Genomic DNA, 21,491 nt, shown 5'->3' on the forward strand with positions numbered 1-21,491 from the left:
TTTATAAATGTATTTATAATTGTATCAATGTATGTTTATAAGGATTTGTAAATCATATAAAATTATTAACTTTCTCGACCATAACATATATATATATATTAGATATTTTTATCAATAACCATATATTGCTGATTAATATTTTCGAGATGAGAATTTCATTATTAACTTTCTCGCCCAAAACATATATATATATATATATATGTATTTTATTTTAAATTTTTTAAATTATACATAGATATTCTGGTCTCACACAAGTGGTCCAGACTAGTCACGTTTTGCTACGTATCGTTTTCATATTTTTAACGATACGGAAATGTTAATTCTCCAGTGGCTGTGATTCGAACCAGGAGCTAAGGAAGTGAGAGACATGTGGGGTCAGGTGATCCCAGTAAAATTTGAGGAAAAAATTGTTTGGTGTATTTTTAAAAAAAATCTATAATATTTAGCTAAAATTTAGTATTTGACCCCATTAATCTATGTAAAATTTTATCTGCCCCACTAGTTTAAAAAAATAAAAAAAAAAATTGTTATAATAACATAGAAAATCAGCAAGATATGGTTAATGAACTTGTAAATCATGTTTGCGGTTCTCCCATCTTTTGTTTCTCGTATGTAAAAATACAAACACATAAAAAATGGATTAATAATTTTTCAAAAATAATTAGTGGGTACAAAGTTGAAATAATCTATGATAGAGAGACTATTTATCAAAATTTAGTAAACTATATGGAAACGTCTAATACAAATGGTCTAACTCTAATTAACCACCACAAGAACACAAAGAATGAATAGAAAAAAATGAACGATAAAATTGTAGGAATAAAATGAGTAGGAATAAAATTGTAGGAATGATAATTTTTTATCAAAATTAACGAAGAAAAATATGTTTTATAATTTTCTACGATAAAATGAATGAAAAAGAATAGAAAGGAAAACTATTTCTCATAAATGGTAAAATATTTTAAAGAATGTTAAAGAATATAATGTTTCTTTTCGTTCTTTGGTCACCATTTAAAGTCAAATCTTAACTTGGAATTGACCTGACTTTCTCATCAAGACCCATCAAATACATAGTTCAGCCGGATATCAGTGAGCGAGTTGGTCCAAATAACTCGATCCAGCCGAGTTAGATCAATGGCGAGTTAAGCGTTTTGGGACGAGAAGTATAAAGAGGGAAGGAAGAGCAAAGGTGAGGAGATATGAAACCAAAAAGGACTAAAATCAGGGTTTATCATCAATAAAATGCAATTCTTGAAATCCACAAATCATTCTTAAAACTCCAACAGTCCTACAAAACACTGATTAAATATGTCTCATTAAATATTCTTCTTCTCCTTCTCTTATCGTTTTCCCGAGAAAAACTTTTCTGGTTTTGATCATCAGCGAAGGGACAATGGGGCAAAAGCAATCGGAATGGGAATTGCTGTATCAGCAAATGAGCTACCGTAACTCTCAAGGCATTCGAGCTCTTCATCGCGAAGGAGCAGACCTCGAGGTTCAATAATTGATTGTTTGAATTTCTCGTAAATTATGGGTTTTTTCGTAATTTGTGTGTGATTTGGTGATGTAGTGCATGGATAGAAAAGGCAGAACGCCTTTGATCATGGCATGCATGAAGGACGAGCTTTGTGACGTCGCCAAGACTTTGATCGAGTTAGGCGCCAATGTTAATGATTGTCGTCCTGGTACTTAAAGGATTACCTAGCATCAGAAAGAACGTTGAGTTATAAGCTAATGTGGTCTCTCTTGTTGGTTATCAGGTCGCCATGCAGGGACTCCTCTGCACCATGCTGCTAAAAGAGGTCTTGTGAACACTGTTGAGTTGCTTCTTTCACATGGTGGTAAGTGTTTGCTATCATCTCTTACATACAGCTTGTTGACTTTGAGTTTAATATCCTATCTTTTATCTGTTGCTTTTGGCAGCAAATCCAATTGTTCTCAATGATGATTGTCAGACACCACTTGAGGTCGCTAGAGACAATGGGTGTGGTTCTGTCGCGGGTGCTATTGAGGTATCTTCATTTTGTTGTTGCTGAGTTGTAAGCGATGGATATGTGTTGATTTGTGGATTGTTAACTATTTTGGGTTTGTAGAGACACATCTGCTTGTTCTCTGGTTATATGTGTCAGTTTTACGGCTCTGACGAACGTCGTTCAAAAAGAGTGTGAGTATCCGTTATACGTCATTTTTAGCATCTGTCTTCGCTCATACGTGCAGTTAACTCTGTTATTATGCACACAAAAATTCGAATCATCTCTAAAGCTTAATGATTTGCAGATGGGTAGTCGTCGTACCAACTGGTTCAAGAAACCTTACGGAGCCTTTGAAGTTGGAAGTGGTTGTATATGATCTTAGGCTGGTAAGATGATCACTAATATTAACAATTGAGAGAACAAGTTCAGGATGTTTAACTTTCAATGTGTTTTGATAGGGTAAACATGATGACCAGCCACAGACAGTGATGCCATTGTGGAACGCAAACGTGGCCATGCTCATTGACAAAGAACCAATAACGAACCAGACTGAAACTTCAGTGATGATCACTGTTTACGACTCCACAAGCCGCTGGAGACAAATACTAAAACGTAGGCATCAATTGGGTAAGTCTACAACCATCCTTTGTTCATATCAGAAACTTTTTACCTTGGTGACCTAAATAGATCATTCTATTTTATCTGCTCTTGCGTTGAAATATTTTGCAAGCTTTTTTCTCTTTTATTACAGAAACATATATTATACTTGGCCCCTCCATTAAAGGGGACGAACAACAACTTAAATGGTTTTGTGATGCATGTAAAGGAATTCCTCAGGTAATGTTCAATTTAATGTTTCATTTCATCTTTCTTTGTATCATATAATGAAACTCTCATGGAATCAAATATACAGCCAACACATCCTTCAAAATTTCTCCAAACAGCACCGTCTGCACCACCACTTATGAGTAAGACACCAAATAACAATCACCATTCATTGGGTGAAACAAGTTCCTCAGCTTCACCACCTCCACCTCCTCCTTCCTCAGGAAAAGCAAGCACCTCGGGTTTCAGTAGCCATGAAGGTGTTATTGTACATGAACCTTCACCATCAGCTCCTCCATTGACAGACTATGATGTAAAAATCCTAGAGGAAGGTCCAGTTCATTACCCAACAATCGATTCAACACCTGTCGATGTCCCATCTTCTTCTCCTCTACCAGCTTCAGCGGAGGGTGAAAAGAAAGATGACGGGAGCGCTGGACAGTGTTCTATATGTCTAGACGCTCCACCTGATGCTGTTTGTGTCCCGTGTGGACATGTCGCAGGATGCTTGTCTTGCTTGACTGAAATCAAATCCGAGAATTGGGGATGTCCGGTCTGTCGCGCCAAGATCGACCAGATCGTTAAACTGTACCGTGTCTGAAATAGACAGGTACTACATGGGATCATATCTCTCATTCATTGTGTTGTGAGATTAAAGCTTTCCAATTGAAACTATCTTTCTCTATTACTCAACCAAGATCAAGAACTCTTTTTCTCTGTTGTTGTTAAACAATACTTTTATACATTGAATTCTAAAACAATACTTTTATACATCGAAATGTTGGAATGAAAACCTTTGTTAAGATGGAGAAAGTGTTTAGAGTGTTTGAAGAGAAAGAAACTTTGTGAAGAAGAAAGCTTTTATAAGCTTAAAAAATGATTTCTCATTGCTTATGAGTTTTCTTACAAACTTTGATTCTTTCTTGATGATACAAAATGAGAGGAGAGTGGAGGTATTTATAGACTCCAACATACAAAATATCTCATATATTTTAATTTTAAATCTAGAAATTTCTAATATAATATCTTGATTATTTTATCCTAATTATCTAGATAATTCTATAAGAATATCTAGATTTTTATTCTAAGGAGGTGGAAGATTATTCTAGATATTGGGCTAAGTTTGGGATAAGCATGATTAGTGAATTATTAGCCCAATAATACTTGATCCAAATCAAGTTTATTTCTCAACACCTCCTCTTAAACTTGATTTGGTTACTCCGAGTAAGCTCCTCATCTTGATGAAATCTTCTCGCTTAAGTGGCTTGGTAAAGATATCAGCTACTTGATCATTTGTCTTCACATACTCCAATTGCACATCCATCTTAGTAACACATTCTCGAATGTAGTGATAACGAGTGTCGATGTGCTTACTTCGATCATGGAAGACTGGATTTTTCGCCAATGCTATTGCCGACTTGTTATCCACAAAGATCTTCGTTGGCTCCTTTTGTGGTAGACTCAACTCCTTTAGCAAGTTTCTTAACCAGATAGCATGGCAAATACATGAAGTAGCTGCCACATACTCCGCTTCACAAGTTGAAAGGGTGACTATTGGTTGCTTCTTTGACATCCATGTAAAAGCGGTTTCTCCAATGAAAAACACGAAGCCACTTGTGCTTTTCCGGTCATCTACATCTCCACCCCAATCGCTATCGCTATATCCAACAAGCTTGTAATCTTCAGAGATAGAGTAGTACAAGCCAAAGTTGATTGTACCTTTGATATAGCGTAGGATCCTCTTAGCTGCCTTGAAATGAGTTGTTGTTGGATGCTCCATGTATCGACTCACAACTCCAACTGCGTGTAGGATGTCGGGTCTTGTGCACATTAGATAGCGTAAGCTTCCAACCAGACTCTTAAAGAGTGTTGGATCCACACTCTCTCCTTCTTCTTCCTTTGATAACTTAACTCCACATTCCATTGGCGTGCAAACTGGATTTGAGTCATCCATCTTGAACTTCTTAAGTACCTCTTTCGCATAGCCTTCTTGAGTAATGAAGATTCCATTTTCTTCTTGCTTTACTTCAATGCCAAGGTAGTATGACATCAATCCAATATCAGTCATCTCGAACTCCTTTGTCATCTCTTTCTTGAAATCTTCAAACATAATCGGATTGTTGCCGGTGAATATCAAGTCATCCACATACAAGCATGCAATCAATATATCATTGTTTTGTGTTTTGATATAAAGTGCATGCTCATATGGACACTTGATGAAGCCTTTCTCCTTGAAGTACTTATCAATCCGAGTGTTTGATGCTCTTGGTGCTTGCTTTAATCCATAAAGCGCCTTCTTCAGCCATAAGACTTTGTCTTCTTCTCCTTTGACTATGTAGCCTTGTGGTTGCTCAATATAGACTTCTTCCTCAAGGTCTCCATTTAGGAATGCTGATTTGACATCCATTTGATGTATCCTCCAACTCTTTTGGGCTGCCAATGAAATGATTAATCTAACCGTTTCTAAGCGAGCAACTGGAGCAAATACCTCATCATAGTCGATCCCGGCTCTTTGACTATAGTCTTTTGCCACCAATCTTGCCTTGTACCTTTCAATTTCTCCTTTAGAATTCTTCTTTGCCTTGTACACCCACTTCACACCTATTGCTTTATGCCCATTTGGAAGTGAAGCTAGCTCCCATGTATCATTCTTTTGTATGGACTTGATTTCTTCATCCATTGCACTTCTCCATGACTTCTTTTCTTGAGCTTCTTCAAAGTTCATAGGCTCACAATCCGCAAATAGACAAAATATAGTGAGATTGTCTTGATTTTCAGTTACCTCGTAGATGTCTTGTAGACTTCTGAAACGTGGAGTCCTTTCACTTGAGCTTTCTTCTCTTTGAGAACTTGGTGTTGGTGAAGTTGGCGGTGTAGCTGGATCTTCTCTTGGTTGCTCCAAATTATCTTCTTCAAAAGATGGAAAGAAGTTGTAGTCTTCATTATTTGATCTCCAATCCCATTCTCCTTCTTCATCAAAGATGACATTCCGGCTGATGATTGTCTTCTTTGTTTCAGGATTGTAAAGCTTGTAGCCTTTGGAGTTAGCGTCATACCCAATGAAGACATACTTCTCACTTTTATCATCTAGTTTGCTCCGCTTTTTATCTGGAATATGAGCGTGAGAAATGCTTCCAAAGACTCTTAGGTGTGAAACACCGGGCTTCCTTCCGCTCCAAGCTTCTTGTGGTGTCTTTCCTAAAACACTCTTTGTTGGCGATCGGTTTGATATATAAACCGCACACGCCACTGCTTCTGCCCACAACTCCTTTGGTAGCTTCTTACTCTTGAGCATGCTTCTTGCCATCTCAAGTATTGTCCTATTCTTCCTTTCTGCTACTCCATTTTGTTGAGGGGTTCTCGGCACCGTCAACTGTCTTCGGATGCCATTATCTTCACAATACTTCAGAAACTCCTTGGACATGAATTCTCCTCCTCGATCAGATCTCATGGACTTGATCTTAAGACCACTTTCCTTCTCAACATGGGCTTTAAACTTTTTGAAATTTTCAAACACTTCTGATTTTTGTTTCAAAAAGTAAACCTATGTTTTTCTTGAAAAGTCATCAATAAAGAGAAGGAAGTAGTTACTCTTACCAAGTGAACTTGGTTTGATCGGCCCACATACATCTGTATGTATGAGTTCTAGTGGCTTTCTTGCTCTTGTCTCTGACTCCTTTGGAAAACTCATCTTGAATTGCTTTCCAAGTAGGCACCCTTCACACACTTGATTTGGATGGTTGATGCAAGGTAATCCTTTCACCATCTCTTTCTTGGAAAGTAACTCTAAGCCTCCAAAGTTGAGATGCCCAAATCAAAGATGCCAAAGCCAAGACTCCTCCTTGTAGCACATCTTGAGACACCGTGCAATGTCATTTTGAATGTTTAGGACAAACATTCTATTGCTTGACATTGGCACCTTTGTGATGAGATTATTTGCTTTATCTCTTAAAGAAAGGCTATTATGCTTCAGTCGAATGTCATAACCTTTCTCTAAGAGTTGTCCTAGGCTCAAGATGTTGGTCTTCATGCTTGGAATGTAGTAAACATTGGAAATGAACTGATGATCTCCATTCTTCAAGCGGATGAGAATATTTCCTTTACCTTTCACTTCCATCTTTGATTCATCTCCTAAAGCCACATCAGTTTTCACCGATTCATCGAGCTCCACAAACATGCTTCTATTCCCACACATATGGTTGCTTGCACCACTATCAAGGTACCACTTGTGAACCTCATTTGGTTCTTCCTTCTTGTAAGCCATCAATAGCATATCTTCTTCTTTACTCCTTTCTTCAACATAGTTGGACTTCTCTTCAACTCTATTGTTGTTTGGAGTTTTGCATTCAGAAGCATAATGTCCAAACCTTTCGCAACTATAGCATTTGATGCTTGATTTATCGTACCTTGATTTTGGATTTCCTCTTCCACGACCTCTTGATGAATTCTCTCCTCTTTGGTTGAAGTTTTCTTCATATGGTCTCCAACCTCGTCCATTGACACCACGACCTCGTCCTCGGAAATGACCACCACCACGTCTCGGATGATTTCGGCCAGCTTCTTCCTTTTGATCAATTTTCATTTTGAGAACTTGCTCCACAATATCTTCTTTCTTCTTCTTCTTTTCTTCATAAGCTTGTAGTGATCCAAGAAGTTGCTCCATCGTCATAGTCTCCAAGTCTTTTGTCTCTTCAATCACGGTAACAATGTGCTCGAATTTCGTATCCAACGATCTAAGAACTTTCTCCATGATTCTCACCTCATCTAACTTCTCACCATTTCTCTTTAGGTTATTAGTAACCGTCAAGACTCTTGAGAAGTAATCTGAGATGAGTTCTCCTTCCTTCATTTGTAATGCTTCAAATTCTCCTCTTAGAGTTTGAAGTCGTACCTTCTTAACTTGTTCCGCTCCCTTGTAAGAAGTCCGAAGCTTTTCCCATGCTTCTTTGGACGTTTTTGCACCAGCAACCTTCTCAAATGTATCTTCATCTAATCCTTGATAGATTAGACAGAGAGCCTTCTTGTCTCTCTTCCTTGAATCTCTCAAACCATCCTTTTGAGTTTGAGATAGACCACCATCATTCTCCGGTTCATTGAACCCTTTCTCAACTATCTCCCACACATCATGTGCTCCTAAGATAGCCATCATCCTAAGACTCCAATTATCATAGTTGCTCTTAGTGAGCAATGGAACTTGGAGGGGAACACCATTGTTTGCCATCTTCAAAAGGAACTTGTAGCTCTGATACCACTTTGTTGGAATGAAAACCTTTGTTAAGATGGAGAAAGTGTTTAGAGTGTTTGAAGAGAAAGAAACTTTGTGAAGAAGAAAGCTTTTATAAGCTTAAAAGATGATTTCTTATTGCTTATGAGTTTTCTTGCAAACTTTGATTCTTTCTTGATGATACAAAATGAGAGGAGAGTGGAGGTATTTATAGCCTCCAACATACAAAATATCTCATATATTTTAATTTTAAATCTAGAAATTTCTAACATAATATCTTGATTATTTTATCCTAATTATCTAGATAATTCTATAAGAATATCTAGATTTTTATTCTAAGGAGGTGGAAGATTATTCTAAATATTGGGTTAAGTTTGGGCTAAGCATGATTAGTGAATTATTAGCCCAATAATACTTGATCCAAATCAAGTTTATTTCTCAACACGAAATACCCCCGGTTGAAAGTTATGACAAAGGAGACAACTTCATTTTCCAAAAACGAAACCTTTTATAGTTGTTTTTACAATGGAAGTATGGTTGACATGTATGTTAGTCTTTGGCATGGTAGTGTGTCTCATAGTGATTGTGTTTGCTTTCCTTAAAGTGATCGGCTTTGAGTTTACCAAGAATTGTAACTATCAAATTCTTTTCAAGGTGGTTTACTCTTAAAGTCAAGTCGAAATTTGGAATAAAAATCCTAATAACTGATAAACAAGAGAAGGTGCAGACAAAAATAATGAATGTTGTCTATAAACAAGTTTTTTATAATATTCCGTAGTCAACGATACGTGATATTAATCTACATTTTACCCAATAAAAATTTGAAATTTATAAATTGTTACAGTTATTTGTTTCTTCTATTACCAAATAAATGGTGATGAATTAGGAGACCGACTGTAGTTCACCACAAACCAGTTTTCACACTATTTCGATGACGGTATGTAGATTTAATATTATTTTATGCTCAATAAAAATTAGATATTTATAAATCTATCAAATTATTTTATTCCTTACAATTGCTTACAAAATTTAATAATTTTTGCAGGTTTCCATGAATTTTTTTTCTTAATCGAGAATTGTACTTCTTAATTTATATTATTTATGGATAATATTTCAATTTTTATCATATTTTCTTTAAATATGTCACTGTTTTTTAAAAAAATATAAACATAAATATAATATTCACTTAAAATATACAAGGGCTCCCCAATATACAATTATAACATACTAGGTGGTTTACCCGCACATGCGGGTATAATCTTCTTATGAATATCTATTAGTTTATATTTTATTAATTCAATAAAAATCAGTATGATAAATTATTATTTATGTTTTTAAAAAGAATTAAATTAAACATCAAGTTATTTATATATGACAATTTTTTTATCTATCAAAAAATATATATGCTTATTATTGTGTTCAAATTTTAAAAACATTTACATATTAAACATATTTTAGAAAATATCTTTATATAAATGTTTTTGTTTGATTATTGTTTCACTATAAAATGTATTATATCATTATTTTTTTAACTTATATTCAAAAATATTGTTTTCAGATAATAACACGTATATCTGAGAATAATCTTACTTTTAAAATATATTTTTAACAATTTATTAAATTAAATTATAGTTAATTATCTAATATAACAGATAAATATAATATTAGTACTATAAATTATTTTATAATTATATAATAAATTAAATATAAATTTATTAAAGGTAATATTGATATTAACCACTTTAACTTTTAACGTGAGATTTTATAATAGAAAATATTATTTTCAGATAATAACACAGTATATCTAAGAATTATCTTACTCTTAAAAATATATTTTGACAATTTTATTATATGAAATTATAATTAATTATCTAATATAACAGATAAATATAATATTAGTAAAATAAAATTCTTTTTAACTATATATGAATATTCATTAAGAATAATATTAATATTAACCTTTCCAATTTTTAATATGAAAATTCTGAAATCACTTCGTAAATAATAGTATAGATATACGACACAATTTTACTTGTAATAGTTTAAAATACGTAACTTCCAAAACAATAAACTATGCCCGCATAAGGACCAGTCACCTAGTAAATTTATTATTTGACTTACTCATTCCTGTTCCATGAAGTTCACAGGGGACGCTTTCTTTCTTGTCCCATTCTTAAAAAACAATTTGAAAGCAAAAACGTATATATACTAAAAACAATATAAAACGCAAAGACATCTGTCTGAATGATCAAACGCATGACACAATTATTCACCACGTCAAATTCTCAAACCATTAGATTAAAATTGAAACAGTCCTTAACAATGTCACATGACGCATTCTCCAGTTTCAGACGACAACTGTTACTTCTTCTCCTACTTACAGAACTGTTCTTCATCTGAATATTTCCACAGATCACAGGTAAATGAATGAATCTGATCTTTTTATATCATTGTTTAGTGCTTAAGTCAATGATATTACTTGCAGCCTACTCCTCCGAAAGCAACTTGCAAAAATTGTAATGTGCTCACCACTCTTTTGAAACCTTCAATATAAACAACAACAATGCTTTCATTAGATCACAAGCAAAACAAGGATCAGTTTCAAGCTTTAAGACAAAGAGAATGAAGACCTTTTTCGTTTTCCTTCTCCTTCTCGTTTGTGCTTTGGCGATCAACGCGAATCAACAAGAAGAGAACCAACCAATAATAATATCTCATAAAATTCTCCACAGAGTCCAACAATGGAGAACTTCTTTGAAAGAATCAAGCGCTCAAGAACTCAAGCTATCTTCAGCAATCATCGTGGCTGGAGTGTTATGCTTCATGGCTGCCTTAATATCGAGCGCAGGTGGGATCGGAGGCGGAGGTTTGTTCATTCCAATCATGACTATAGTCGCAGGGTTTGACTTGAAAACAGCTTCAAGCTTCTCTGCTTTCATGGTCACCGGTGGTTCCATTGCGAACGTGATCAGCAATCTCTTTGGTGGTAAACCATTGCTTGACTACGATTTAGCCTTGCTTCTTGAGCCGTGTATGCTTCTCGGAGTGAGCATTGGTGTCATCTGCAACAGAGTTTTGCCTGAGTGGCTCATCACTGTTCTTTTCGCGGTGTTCCTCGCTTGGTCTAGCTTGAAGACATGTAGAAACGGAGTCAAGTATTGGAAAATTGAGTCTGACGTTGCCAGAGGGAAAGGACATGAGAGGCCAGAGAAAGGACAAGGCGAAACAGAGGAGGATAGTAAGTCTCTTAAAGCACCTCTCCTTGAAGCACAAGAGAATAGAAACAAGACAAAGCTTCCGTGGACGAAACTTGGTGTCTTGATCGTTGTTTGGGCGTCTTTCTTTGTCATTTATCTTCTCCGTGGTAACAAAGATGGAAAGGTAAATGACATATAACTCTATATATAGATTGATGTATCTTTATCAATTTTGTTACGGAAGAAGCTACTAATTATGTATAATGTTATGTGCAGGGGATCATAACGATAAAGCCTTGTGGTGTTGAGTATTGGATTCTGCTTTCACTTCAGATACCTCTTGCTTTGGTTTTCACAAAGCTTGCTCTTTCGAGAAGCGATAGTCTCCAAGAAAGATCCTCAAACAATCAGGTAAACGCAACAACAAGCTACATATCAGATTGAATAATTCAGACAAAATACTAAATATTATTATCTTATACATGGGCAGAAAGATCAAGAAGGTACAACAAGACTAGACCAGTCCACACGGTTTATGTTCCCGGTAATGTCATTTTTAGCCGGTTTGTTGGGTGGTATATTCGGTATTGGTGGTGGAATGCTTATAAGCCCTCTTCTCCTTCAAGCTGGGATACCACCACAGGTATATATATATAATAAAAATAAATCTTTAACCAACTTTTTGGTTTCTCCAGAAGTGTTTTGACCGAATATATATGATATGGTGCAGATAACAGCAGCAACAACATCATTCATGGTGTTCTTCTCAGCAACAATGTCAGCAGTGCAATACCTGCTACTTGGAATGCAAAACACTGAAGCAGCTTACATTTTCTCCTTGATCTGCTTCTTTGCTTCCCTTCTCGGTCTTGTTTTGGTTCAAAAGGCTGTAGCTCAGTTTGGAAGAGCTTCCATCATAGTGTTCTCTGTTGGAACGGTGATGTCTCTGAGCACAGTCCTTATGACTAGCTTTGGAGCTCTTGATGTATGGACTGATTATGTGGCTGGCAAGGACATGGGGTTCAAGCTGCCATGTTAAGACATTGTTTCTCATCCCAGATCACGAAACAATATCAACAGTTTTTTTTGTTGGTCTTTTTAATTTGTTTTCTGCAACATTAAAGAGGCTCTAAATTGCTCTCTATGTAAGAGGGAGATTTGGAGCAAATTGGCTATGTAATGTTTATATGTTTTTTTGTAAAATTTAATAAATTTGTGGATGTACCTATAGTCAAAGACCTTGACTGGAAACAACAGTTTATGTGTCGCATTTAAGTAGCTGCTCATGTTTTGAATCTTGTGTTAAGTGTAATGTTCGGTATGCAAATAAACAAGAATGATAACTTGCTCTTTGAAGAAAAAAACATTATATCCAATAGCAGAAAATTATGTTTTCTCATACCACATGGAGAAAGGTACATCGGTAAGACAGTAAGCTGCTCCACAATCATATAGTTAGTAAACCAGTTTTTAAGAAGTTATAATAAAAGAGAGAGAGTTGTGTCAAAACCACAAGAAAATATCTTTTGAGCATTGTTAGCCAAAACTTAAGCGAGAGTCAAGAAGCTTTGCTGGCACAGAGACTATCCAGAAAATGAGTAAATATCACCAAAATATATAAATTTCAAAAGCATCAGGTTTATTTGGACCGATGAACTAAAATAGTTGGCCCATATAGCCCACACTGTTTTAAGCTCAATCTATCATCTTTCTCTCTCAATCTTAAAAGCGATCGCGATTGGTTTTGACACCTCGTATGTTGCTGGTGCGGAAAAGAACAAGAAAGCGGCAGAGTGAATAGGAGGATCATTGGACATGTCAGGTTTGTGAGAGGATAGACTTGTAAAAATTTTATTATCTGTCAGAAATGGTATTCCCACAGCACGTGACATCGTTTTGTGCACCAGAGTCTTTCCACGACAGTTTTCTATCTCGTCAATCGATGAGAACCAACCAACAACTTCACAAGCTGCTACCGAAGATTATGGTATGAAAAAGACCAGATTTACTACAACCTCAAAGATCAAGGCATGACAGAAGAAGAAGCGATCTTGATGACGAGAATGAGGATGATGTACACTAGGTTTGACGATTATATTTTAAATCTTCATGATTCTCTATACATCCCCTCAAGCTCAAGACGATAATGAAGTGACAGCTGAAACTAGGCTTGAGATTGAAAGATAATAGAGCAAGACGTGGCGGAGATCGCAATGGTGGCTAGAAGCTTGAGGCGGAGATCCATTGACGTCAAATTATTCTTCCAATCTAGTTATCCATTCTTCTTGATTCTCTATATGGATCATCGTTCATATGCTTATTTTAAAATTTATTGTTTCTCTGCTTATAGTTTGATGTTGGTATCTAAAGCTTCAAATTTGTTTTAAGACCTATGAGCTGGTGTTGCGTCAGAAGCAATCAAAGTGGTCTCACAAATGCTGATAAATAAAGATGCTACGCTAATCAAAAAAAAATTAAGACCAATTTATTTCTGGAATTCATTAAGTTTAACTAATTTAAATTCAATCAAAGCAATTGTTTTAAATTTTCACATTTCAAAACTGATTAACCTGCTTTTATGTGTCATTTTCGCTTTCATCAAACTGCAAATATATCAGAATGTACAAAGGGTTTTGGCCGTCTAAAAGTATTAACTCTTACATAAACTGTATCAAGTAACCATAAAGCATTTAATTATTGAACTTGTAAGTTGTAATAAATCAACCTCTTTCTATATAATCTCTCCCATCTAAAATAATAATGGGCCCATATATCTAGCCCATACTGTTTTAATCTCGATCCAACATGGTCAGACACAATGAAGACCATGATATACGTGGCTGTAAACTAGTGGTTAAAACCATATCCGAATAATCGAAAGTGCAGATAAGGTGTTCTTTGTCTGAAAACGAAACCAGACAACCATATATTCACAACCAATAATCATCACTTCAACTTTCGTCTCTAAGAAACAAAAATAAAAATAAAATGGCTTCGATGGGTGTTGGCTTACGTGTCACATCTCCTGCCGTTCTCGAAGGAAGCGTGAAGATCAGCGGCTCTAGCCGTCTGAACGTAACCGGAAGAGTAACGGTGCCTCAAAGGTCTGGACTTGTCGTAAGAGCTCAGCAGAGCAAGGCGGCTCCGGAGACTACTCGAAGGTCTGTGATTGGGCTCGTGGCTGCTGGTTTAGCCGGTGGCTCGTTTGTTCAGGCTGTACTCGCCGATGCTGTCCCTATCAAAATTGGCCCTCCTCCACCTCCCTCCGGTGGTCTTCGTAAGTTCACTAAACTGATAAGTACTATTCAGAGACATCGAGTGATTAGGACATAGGCAGTAGATGATAACAATGTGTGTTATTGTTTGGTGAGCGCAGCTGGGACAGATAACTCAGACCAAGCGAGAGATCTGAAACTGGCGTTGAAGGAAAGGTTTTATTTACAGCCATTGCCACCGACGGAAGCTGTGGCTAGAGCCAAAGAATCTGCCAAGGAGATCGTGAATGTGAAGTCATTGATCGACAAGAAAGCTTGGCCATATGTTCAGAACGATCTCCGTCTCAGGGCTTCTTACCTTCGTTATGACCTTAACACAATCATCTCCTCCAAATCAAAGGATGAGAAGAAGTCTCTCAAGGCGCTCACTGGAAAGCTCTTTGATACCATCAACAATGTAAGCTTCTCACCTGACGTTCTTATTAATAAGGCCTCACTCACTGATAAAGCTTATTCAGTAGATTACTTGGGAAGCAAGTTTGTTAATGAGATTGATTTATATCTTGTATAGCTGGATTATGCGGCGAAGAAGAAGAGTACTCCGGATGCTGAGAAGTACTATGCAGAAACTGTCTCTAGTTTGAACGATGTTCTTGCCAAGCTTGGTTAAACCATTTCAGTGCTCTGCATTTTTCTTTGTAAATCTTATTGTCTCTTGATTTTTTTTTGTTTCCTGAGTACTTAAACTCAAATCCCTGAATCCGAATTTGTGTTTCAAGTTTTTTTTTTAACCCCAGAAAATGGCAATTTCTTGTGATGCATTAGCTTTGCCTCCACCAAATTAAATATTAAATTTAAATTGTTCCATCAGGGTTCAGCTATAAGATAGTTTTGTTTCAATATGCACAAATTGACGTTTTTATTTGGAACACTAGATTAAAAGGGCGGGTATATTTTTTGTTTTATATTTAAAAAAAAAAGTTCTTTTTTATTTTTCCTTTTTAAATGATTAATAAGAAGTTATAATAATTGTAGTTTTTACATTTAAAAACTAATTTTTCTATTTATGTTTTTAATTATATTTGTTTTTTTTAATTGTATAATATTTTTAAATGATTAATAAGACTCTTTAATAATTATATTAAAATAGTTGGATCACACCTATATCAATAGGTCATGTTCATGTTTTAATAGTATGAATCATATTTAATAAGTATTTTTAATCGAATAACCTATTCAAAACCCGTTAAACTGAATGAGTTGATATGAATATTTATTTGTATTAAAAATCCCGTTAAACTCCGTTAATCATAAAAAAGAAATATCATTAATAACCCGTTTCACCATTAATTAATTTTTTTTGTAACACCATTAATTAATATTAATATTAGTTATCTCTATTAAAATTTCATTTAAAACCCACTAAAACACATTTTAACATCATATGCTTTGTTAATCTATAAATTTAATGTATGTGTATAACATTTAAAATTTGAATAAATTAATGTCTAGTTAAATAAATCCTAAATTCTTGGCTGAGATGTAAATGTTGTTGTTATAGTGTGATAATGATTTTTGTATAAAATATATCAAAGTTAATTATAATCTTAAATTATACTGTAATTTTTGGTGGAAATAGTATATATTTTATTTTTAAATATCAGAGATAGAGAATAAAAAATGAAACTACTATAAATATTTTATTCTGTACTATTTTTAGCAAATATAAAGTGATTATAAGTCTTTTTACTTTTTAGCCGATTATAAGTAATCATAAGTTAACGTTAATAATCAAGCTTTCCTCGTATTTGTTTCTGCGCATTTGCTTAGAAGTGTAGTCTTCACTTGCTGAATTGCAGAAACCCAGTGATCAAACTGTCGGTAATATTTGTTCGTGTTTTCACTTGTTGGATTTGATAAACCCAAAAAGAAGGAACACTTATTATACATAAAATTTTCGGTAATATTTGTATTAGAAAGAAAAGGTGGTACCGAAATTTTAGGGTTAGAAGTTACAAATGATGTTTTGCCTAATAAAAAGTAATTACAGTTATATATTATTAGGTAGGAATATGTGTTGGTTACGTTAAGGAGACAGTTAAATTAAAAAAAAATTTGTATTGTTGAAATAATAATTGGACACAACCTTATATCAACTGGTCATGTTGAAGAATTAATAGAATAGATGGTACTGGATTGTCAGATTCAACGTTTAGTCCACTAATCCAACAATAAATTGTATTTATAGTGTTAATTAAAACACAAATGATATTTGTGTGTAGTTTAAACAAAGACTTTTTCGATGAATTTGTCTTACTTCTAGCTTAATCCTCTGTAATTATGTACTCAATGACAGTGATTTTAACTTTAATTGGGCCTGATTAGTGCGGGCTCATGAGGCCCATGTCTCATGTTTCTTTTCATATTCGTTTGTAAACTCTACTTCTTCGTCTACCCTAATTTCACCGCGCGCCATTTCTCCGGCCATTTATCCGTCGTCACTCACTAACACAGTGAGTTCCCCGATGACGAGTGTAATCATTATTCCTTAATTCTCCTCTTTTCGTATTATTCGATCTTCTGATCGGAAGCAGACACTGATTGAGCGTTTCTGTGTATCTCCTCCGACAATGAGTATCTCCTCCGTCGCTAAGCGGTTCTCGCCCCCAATCCGACATTCGTCTCAATTACTCGGAGAATCTCTCCCTCGTCGCCTCTCATTACTTCTACAATCCTGCTCTGCCCCAACCCTGCTTCGTCAAGCCAAGCAAGTCCACGCCTTTCTTATCCTAAACAGAATCTCCGGCGACGAGAGGATCCTGGGGATGTACGCAATGTGCGGAAGCTTCTCCGATTGCGGCAAAATGTTTTACAGACTCGATTTGCAACGTCGCGGTAGCATCAGGCCGTGGAACTCGATCATCACCAGCTTCGTTCGAGTTGGTTTAATGAACCAAGCTTTGTCCTTTTACTTCAAGATGGTGATGTTTGGAGTTAGTCCCGACGTGTCCACTTTCCCTTGTCTGGTCAAAGCTTGCGTTGCGTTGAAGAATCCCAGAGGGGTTGAGTTCCTTAGAGACACGGTTTCTCGTCGTGGAATGGATTGTAACGAGTTCGTGGCTAGTTCTTTGATCAAAGCTTACATCGAGTATGGAAAGATCGGTGTCGCGAGTGAGTTGTTTGGTAGAGTAGGGAAGAGAGACTGTGTTATATGGAATGTGATGCTTAATGGGTATGCAAAGTGTGGGGATTTAGATAGTGTTATGAATGGGTTTAGTGGGATGAGGATGGAGAAGATTAGTCCCAATGTTGTCACTTTCGATTGTGTTTTATCGGTGTGTGCCTCTAAGTCGTTGATTGGTCTCGGAGTTCAGCTTCATGGTCTAGCTGTTGTTTCCGGTTTGGATTTTGAAGGATCTATCAAGAACTCGCTTCTGTCTATGTATTCGAAATGTGGGAGTTTTGATGATGCGTGTAAGTTGTTTCGGATGATGTCTCGTGCTGATACGGTGACATGGAACTGCATGATATCGGGATATGTTCAGAGTGGGCTAATGGAAGAAAGCTTAGTTTGTTTCTCTGAGATGGTATCTTCAGGTGTCTTACCTGACGCTATCACATTTTCTAGTTTGCTTCCATCAGTCTCTAGGTTTGAGAACCTCGAGTATTGTAGGCAAATTCATTGTTATATCATGAGACATAGCATACCGTTGGATATCTTCTTAACGAGTGCTCTTATTGATGCATATTTCAAGTGTAGGGGTGTCTCAACGGCGCGAAAGATTTTCAGACAGTGTAACTCAGTCGATGTTGTTGTGTTCACGGCAATGATCTCCGGGTATTTGCATAACGGCTTGTATACCGATGCGTTAGATATGTTTAGGCGGCTGGTTGATTTGCGAATATGTCCTAATGAGATAACTCTGGTGTCTATTCTACCGGTAATTGGAGGTTTGTTGGCATTGAAACTCGGGAGGGAGCTTCATGGTTTCATCATCAAGAACGGTTTCGATAAGAGTTGCAATATAGGATCAGCTGTTATCGATATGTATGCTAAGTGCGGAAGAATGGATCTTGCTCATGAAATCTTTAGGAGACTCTCTAAGAAGGATATTGTTTCGTGGAACTCGATGATCACACGTTGCGCTCAGAGCGATGATCCAAGTGCGGCTATTGATGTTTTCCGTCAGATGGGAGTTTCGGGAATCGGTTTTGATTCTGTTAGTATCTCAAGTGTCCTCTCTGCTTGTGCCAGCGTAGCTTCGGAAAGCTTTGGGAAAGCTGTTCACTGTTTCATGATAAGGCATAGTTCACTTTCTTCTGATGTATATAGCGAGAGTACGTTGATAGGTATGTATGCTAAGTGCGGAAACCTTGAATCCGCAATGAATGTGTTTGAGAGGATGGAAGAGAAGAACATTGTCTCGTGGAACACCATCATCGCTGCGTATGGTAACCACGGGAGGCTAAAGGATTCTCTCCGTCTGTTTCGTGAAATGGTTGAAAACAACGGAGTACGTCCTGATCAAATCACGTTTCTTGAGATAATATCTTCGTGTTGTCACGCTGGAGATGTCGACGAAGGAGTTCGTTTCTTCAGATCAATGACTGAAGAGTACGGAATCCAACCGCAGCAGGAGCACTACGCTTGCTTAGTTGATCTGTTTGGAAGAGCTGGTCGGTTAAACGAAGCTTATGAAACCGTCAAGGGAATGCCGTTTGCTCCAGATGCAGGAGTTTGGGGAACGTTACTTGGAGCCTGTCGGCTTCACAAGAATGTGGAACTTGCTAAAGTTGCTTCGAGCAGGTTAATGGATTTGGATCCGGGGAACTCTGGTTATTATGTTTTGATTTCGAATGCACATGCTGATGCTGGAGAATGGGGAGGTGTGACTAAAGCAAGAAGTATAATGAAAGAGAGAGGAGTTGAGAAAGTGCCCGGTACTAGTTGGATCGAAATCAACAAAACAAAGCGTTCGTTTGTTTCCGGCGATGAAAATCAACCTGAGATGCATTCTTTACTAAATTTACTTCTTGAAGAGCTGAAGCTAGAAGGCTATGTTCCACAGCCTTACCTTCCAATGCATCCACATTCATCGAGAAAACTAAATCCAGCAGAGAAAGGAATGGTAGATGCAAACAACGTATAGGTATAATATTATATCTTTTAGTCAGATTTAAACATTGGGTTAAGTTTAAAAAAAAAATGTTTATTCAAGCATGGCCTGTGTGTGTCTGTTCTCGTGTTGAAGCAGTTGCAGAGATGTAGTAAGCAACAGCGAAAAGGCCGTGAATGAAACAGAGGATTCCTCCTATGGACAGAACCCGATGATGTGAAATCCCACAGCCTCTCCTCGATCTTGAGTTTGCCATTGTCCCTACGATCAACATGGAGAATGCAATTGCCAGTATGATCCTGAGAACACACAGATAAAAAAGGTCTTGAGTCAAATCTCTCTGCATGTTTCCTCTTCACACAAGAAGAATTTATACATTGTTTTGTATATGTAGTGTTTGGAGTTTGGACTAACCAGGAGAATATCAGTGAGGCCACAGCTAGCTGTCTGTTGGCAGAGGATTTTTCAAGGTCTTGTCTTGAGACAACACAGAGGCACCCACCAAGAAAATTAGCCGTTACATGGGCTAACACTAAAAGGATACATGCAGCTAAACCGTACTTGAAGGCTGTGTGACTTGGGTCTCTACACTCGAATATCCACATCTTCAAATGCTTCACCTGCACCCCCCAAAACAAACAAATTAGCTGAAATCCGCAACTACTATCTAGTTTTGGTGTGTGTGTGTGTGTGTAATGTACCTTATTCTGAGCTACTTCGGCTTCAATGCCGAGAATGCCAGCTGAAACATCCATGGCTAGGATCAAGAAGCAGATGAAGAACCCTACATTCCTCGACATTTTTCTTCTTACAGTTTTTGATCTGCAATGAAACAAGTTCTTACCAGCAAACAAAGAAGCAGAAAGGGTTGTTTTTGTTGTTGAAGTAGTAACTTGCACTTTGTATTTATAGCAGATAGAGTTTTAAGCTTTACATTCTCTAGGTTGGATGGAATAAGAATAAAGTGGAACATAAGTTTCCTCTCTTGCATTTTTACTAAAGATCATGTTAGAGAATAAAAGTTTAGCTGTGATTCTTGGTGTAAAAACTTCTTTTTTTTCCAATGATATTTTAACTTTTTTGCACTTTTGTTTGAAGGACAAACAATGCATTAAGCTTATTATTCATGAGATAATCGAAATGAATTGTTTTGAAAGAACAAACTCATATTTTAAAGGCATAATCAATGAAATTTATTTTGGCTAGTTGTTTAATTATATGCTTTTTAAGCCAGCTGCTTAACTGTATTTGTGTTCTTTATTCCTCCCTTCCATGTTCATGAAAAAAAAACTTTTTAATATTCGGATTCTTGACAAAGCAGCCAAGCAAAGAAGAAAAACTTTTGCGGTTTTGAAACGCTTTATTTCGCCCAATATTAGTGTTTTGCAGTTGATGTGCCCAATAAATTAAGATGGGCTGAATGGCCCAAATAAACAGGCTTCAAACAAAGCTAATCACGTCTCGTTGGCCATGTCGTGGCTAACGTCAAAAGCGTAACGGATTCTGCAAAGCACGAGAAGGCGGTGATGACATGTCTTATGTTATGTGTTTCTTTGATGCTTTATGAGACTATTGTGATATATGGCCTTTCTCGTAAAACTCTTAGAATGTTACAACAACCTAGTGATGTAGCGGAAGCTACGATAACACAATGAATCCTATTTAGTCTGAGAATACCTAGGATCAAAGTCTTCTTGATTCGTTGAGAACTCTCGAGTTCTAGCCGTAACAAGGAAACTAGATTTTGACCCGCGCTTCGAAAGCGCGGATATTATTTTTTACTTTTATGAAATATATTATTTGTTTGTAATTATTGAACATATTTATTTTAGTAAAATTTTCTTTATAATAAATTTGACACACATAGTGTCTCTGGTAAACTATGTGTTTCTCTGACTTTGTTTTATTCCCTCTCCAATCAACATATCGAAGCGCGGATA

At 36.3% G+C, this 21,491-nt stretch overlaps 5 protein-coding genes across 7 annotated transcripts; 4 read left to right on the forward strand and 1 right to left on the reverse strand.

Moving 5' to 3' along the window:
- Nucleotides 1-1,041: 1,041 nt before the first annotated feature.
- LOC108833531 (putative E3 ubiquitin-protein ligase XBAT35) lies at nt 1,042-3,587 on the forward strand. Of its 2 annotated transcripts, XM_056993809.1 has the most exons (10): nt 1,042-1,189; nt 1,384-1,495; nt 1,571-1,685; nt 1,761-1,841; nt 1,924-2,012; nt 2,094-2,164; nt 2,278-2,359; nt 2,432-2,600; nt 2,725-2,810; nt 2,887-3,587. In XM_056993809.1, the coding sequence occupies exons 2-10, from the start codon at nt 1,394-1,396 to the stop codon at nt 3,397-3,399; spliced, it is 1,308 nt and encodes a 435-aa protein (XP_056849789.1). In that variant the 5' UTR covers nt 1,042-1,189; nt 1,384-1,393; the 3' UTR covers nt 3,400-3,587. The 2 variants fall into 2 exon arrangements, with proteins under 2 accessions (XP_056849789.1, XP_056849790.1); XM_056993810.1 differs by having other exon boundaries at nt 1,042-1,495.
- Nucleotides 3,588-10,450: 6,863 nt separating this feature from the next.
- Nucleotides 10,451-12,443, forward strand: LOC108842005 (sulfite exporter TauE/SafE family protein 5). Its single transcript, XM_018614805.2, has 4 exons — nt 10,451-11,403; nt 11,496-11,630; nt 11,710-11,862; nt 11,950-12,443. The coding sequence occupies exons 1-4, from the start codon at nt 10,645-10,647 to the stop codon at nt 12,256-12,258; spliced, it is 1,356 nt and encodes a 451-aa protein (XP_018470307.2). The 5' UTR covers nt 10,451-10,644; the 3' UTR covers nt 12,259-12,443.
- A 1,713-nt stretch (nt 12,444-14,156) lies between these two features.
- Nucleotides 14,157-15,255, forward strand: LOC108834846 (oxygen-evolving enhancer protein 3-1, chloroplastic). Its single transcript, XM_018608166.2, has 3 exons — nt 14,157-14,496; nt 14,596-14,891; nt 15,006-15,255. The coding sequence occupies exons 1-3, from the start codon at nt 14,208-14,210 to the stop codon at nt 15,102-15,104; spliced, it is 684 nt and encodes a 227-aa protein (XP_018463668.2). The 5' UTR covers nt 14,157-14,207; the 3' UTR covers nt 15,105-15,255.
- A 1,690-nt stretch (nt 15,256-16,945) lies between these two features.
- LOC108834844 (pentatricopeptide repeat-containing protein At4g21300) lies at nt 16,946-20,636 on the forward strand. Of its 2 annotated transcripts, none has more exons than XM_057003110.1 (3): nt 16,946-19,584; nt 19,687-19,873; nt 19,946-20,636. In XM_057003110.1, exon 1 carries the CDS (start codon nt 17,065-17,067, stop codon nt 19,582-19,584), a length of 2,520 nt encoding a protein of 839 aa, XP_056859090.1. In that variant the 5' UTR covers nt 16,946-17,064; the 3' UTR covers nt 19,687-19,873; nt 19,946-20,636. The 2 variants fall into 2 exon arrangements, with proteins under 2 accessions (XP_056859090.1, XP_056859089.1); XM_057003109.1 differs by having other exon boundaries at nt 16,950-19,584; nt 19,690-19,873.
- Nucleotides 19,638-20,386, reverse strand: LOC108820080 (protein DESIGUAL 2). The gene is made up of 3 exons (XM_018593064.2): nt 20,253-20,386; nt 19,966-20,171; nt 19,638-19,850 (listed from the first exon to the last, which is right to left on the reverse strand). The coding sequence occupies exons 1-3, from the start codon at nt 20,349-20,351 to the stop codon at nt 19,649-19,651; spliced, it is 507 nt and encodes a 168-aa protein (XP_018448566.1). The 5' UTR covers nt 20,352-20,386; the 3' UTR covers nt 19,638-19,648.
- Nucleotides 20,637-21,491: the final 855 nt, after the last annotated feature.

The sequence above is a fragment of the Raphanus sativus genome, chromosome 2, assembly GCF_000801105.2.
Source record: "Raphanus sativus cultivar WK10039 chromosome 2, ASM80110v3, whole genome shotgun sequence".
Classification (NCBI taxonomy): domain Eukaryota; kingdom Viridiplantae; phylum Streptophyta; class Magnoliopsida; order Brassicales; family Brassicaceae; genus Raphanus; species Raphanus sativus.

Excerpts from the sequence above, each read along its gene's own strand:
- LOC108833531 (XM_056993810.1), top strand. The coding sequence starts at position 1,394 with ATGGGGCAAAAGCAATCGGAATGGGAATTGCTGTATCAGCAAATGAGC. Across the intron at positions 1,686-1,760 it reads TGTTAATGATTGTCGTCCTG|GTCGCCATGCAGGGACTCCT; the intron begins GTACTTAAAGGA and ends GTTGGTTATCAG. Across the intron at positions 2,165-2,277 it reads GAACGTCGTTCAAAAAGAGT|ATGGGTAGTCGTCGTACCAA; the intron begins GTGAGTATCCGT and ends AATGATTTGCAG.
- LOC108842005 (XM_018614805.2), top strand. The coding sequence starts at position 10,645 with ATGAAGACCTTTTTCGTTTTCCTTCTCCTTCTCGTTTGTGCTTTGGCG. Across the intron at positions 11,631-11,709 it reads AAAGATCCTCAAACAATCAG|AAAGATCAAGAAGGTACAAC; the intron begins GTAAACGCAACA and ends ATACATGGGCAG. Across the intron at positions 11,863-11,949 it reads AAGCTGGGATACCACCACAG|ATAACAGCAGCAACAACATC; the intron begins GTATATATATAT and ends GATATGGTGCAG.
- LOC108834846 (XM_018608166.2), top strand. The coding sequence starts at position 14,208 with ATGGCTTCGATGGGTGTTGGCTTACGTGTCACATCTCCTGCCGTTCTC. Across the intron at positions 14,497-14,595 it reads ACCTCCCTCCGGTGGTCTTC|CTGGGACAGATAACTCAGAC; the intron begins GTAAGTTCACTA and ends TGGTGAGCGCAG. Across the intron at positions 14,892-15,005 it reads TCTTTGATACCATCAACAAT|CTGGATTATGCGGCGAAGAA; the intron begins GTAAGCTTCTCA and ends TATCTTGTATAG.
- LOC108834844 (XM_057003110.1), top strand. The coding sequence starts at position 17,065 with ATGAGTATCTCCTCCGTCGCTAAGCGGTTCTCGCCCCCAATCCGACAT.
- LOC108820080 (XM_018593064.2), bottom strand. The coding sequence starts at position 20,351 with ATGTCGAGGAATGTAGGGTTCTTCATCTGCTTCTTGATCCTAGCCATG. Across the intron at positions 20,172-20,252 it reads CCGAAGTAGCTCAGAATAAG|GTGAAGCATTTGAAGATGTG; the intron begins GTACATTACACA and ends TGGGGGGTGCAG. Across the intron at positions 19,851-19,965 it reads GCCTCACTGATATTCTCCTG|GATCATACTGGCAATTGCAT; the intron begins GTTAGTCCAAAC and ends GTGTGTTCTCAG.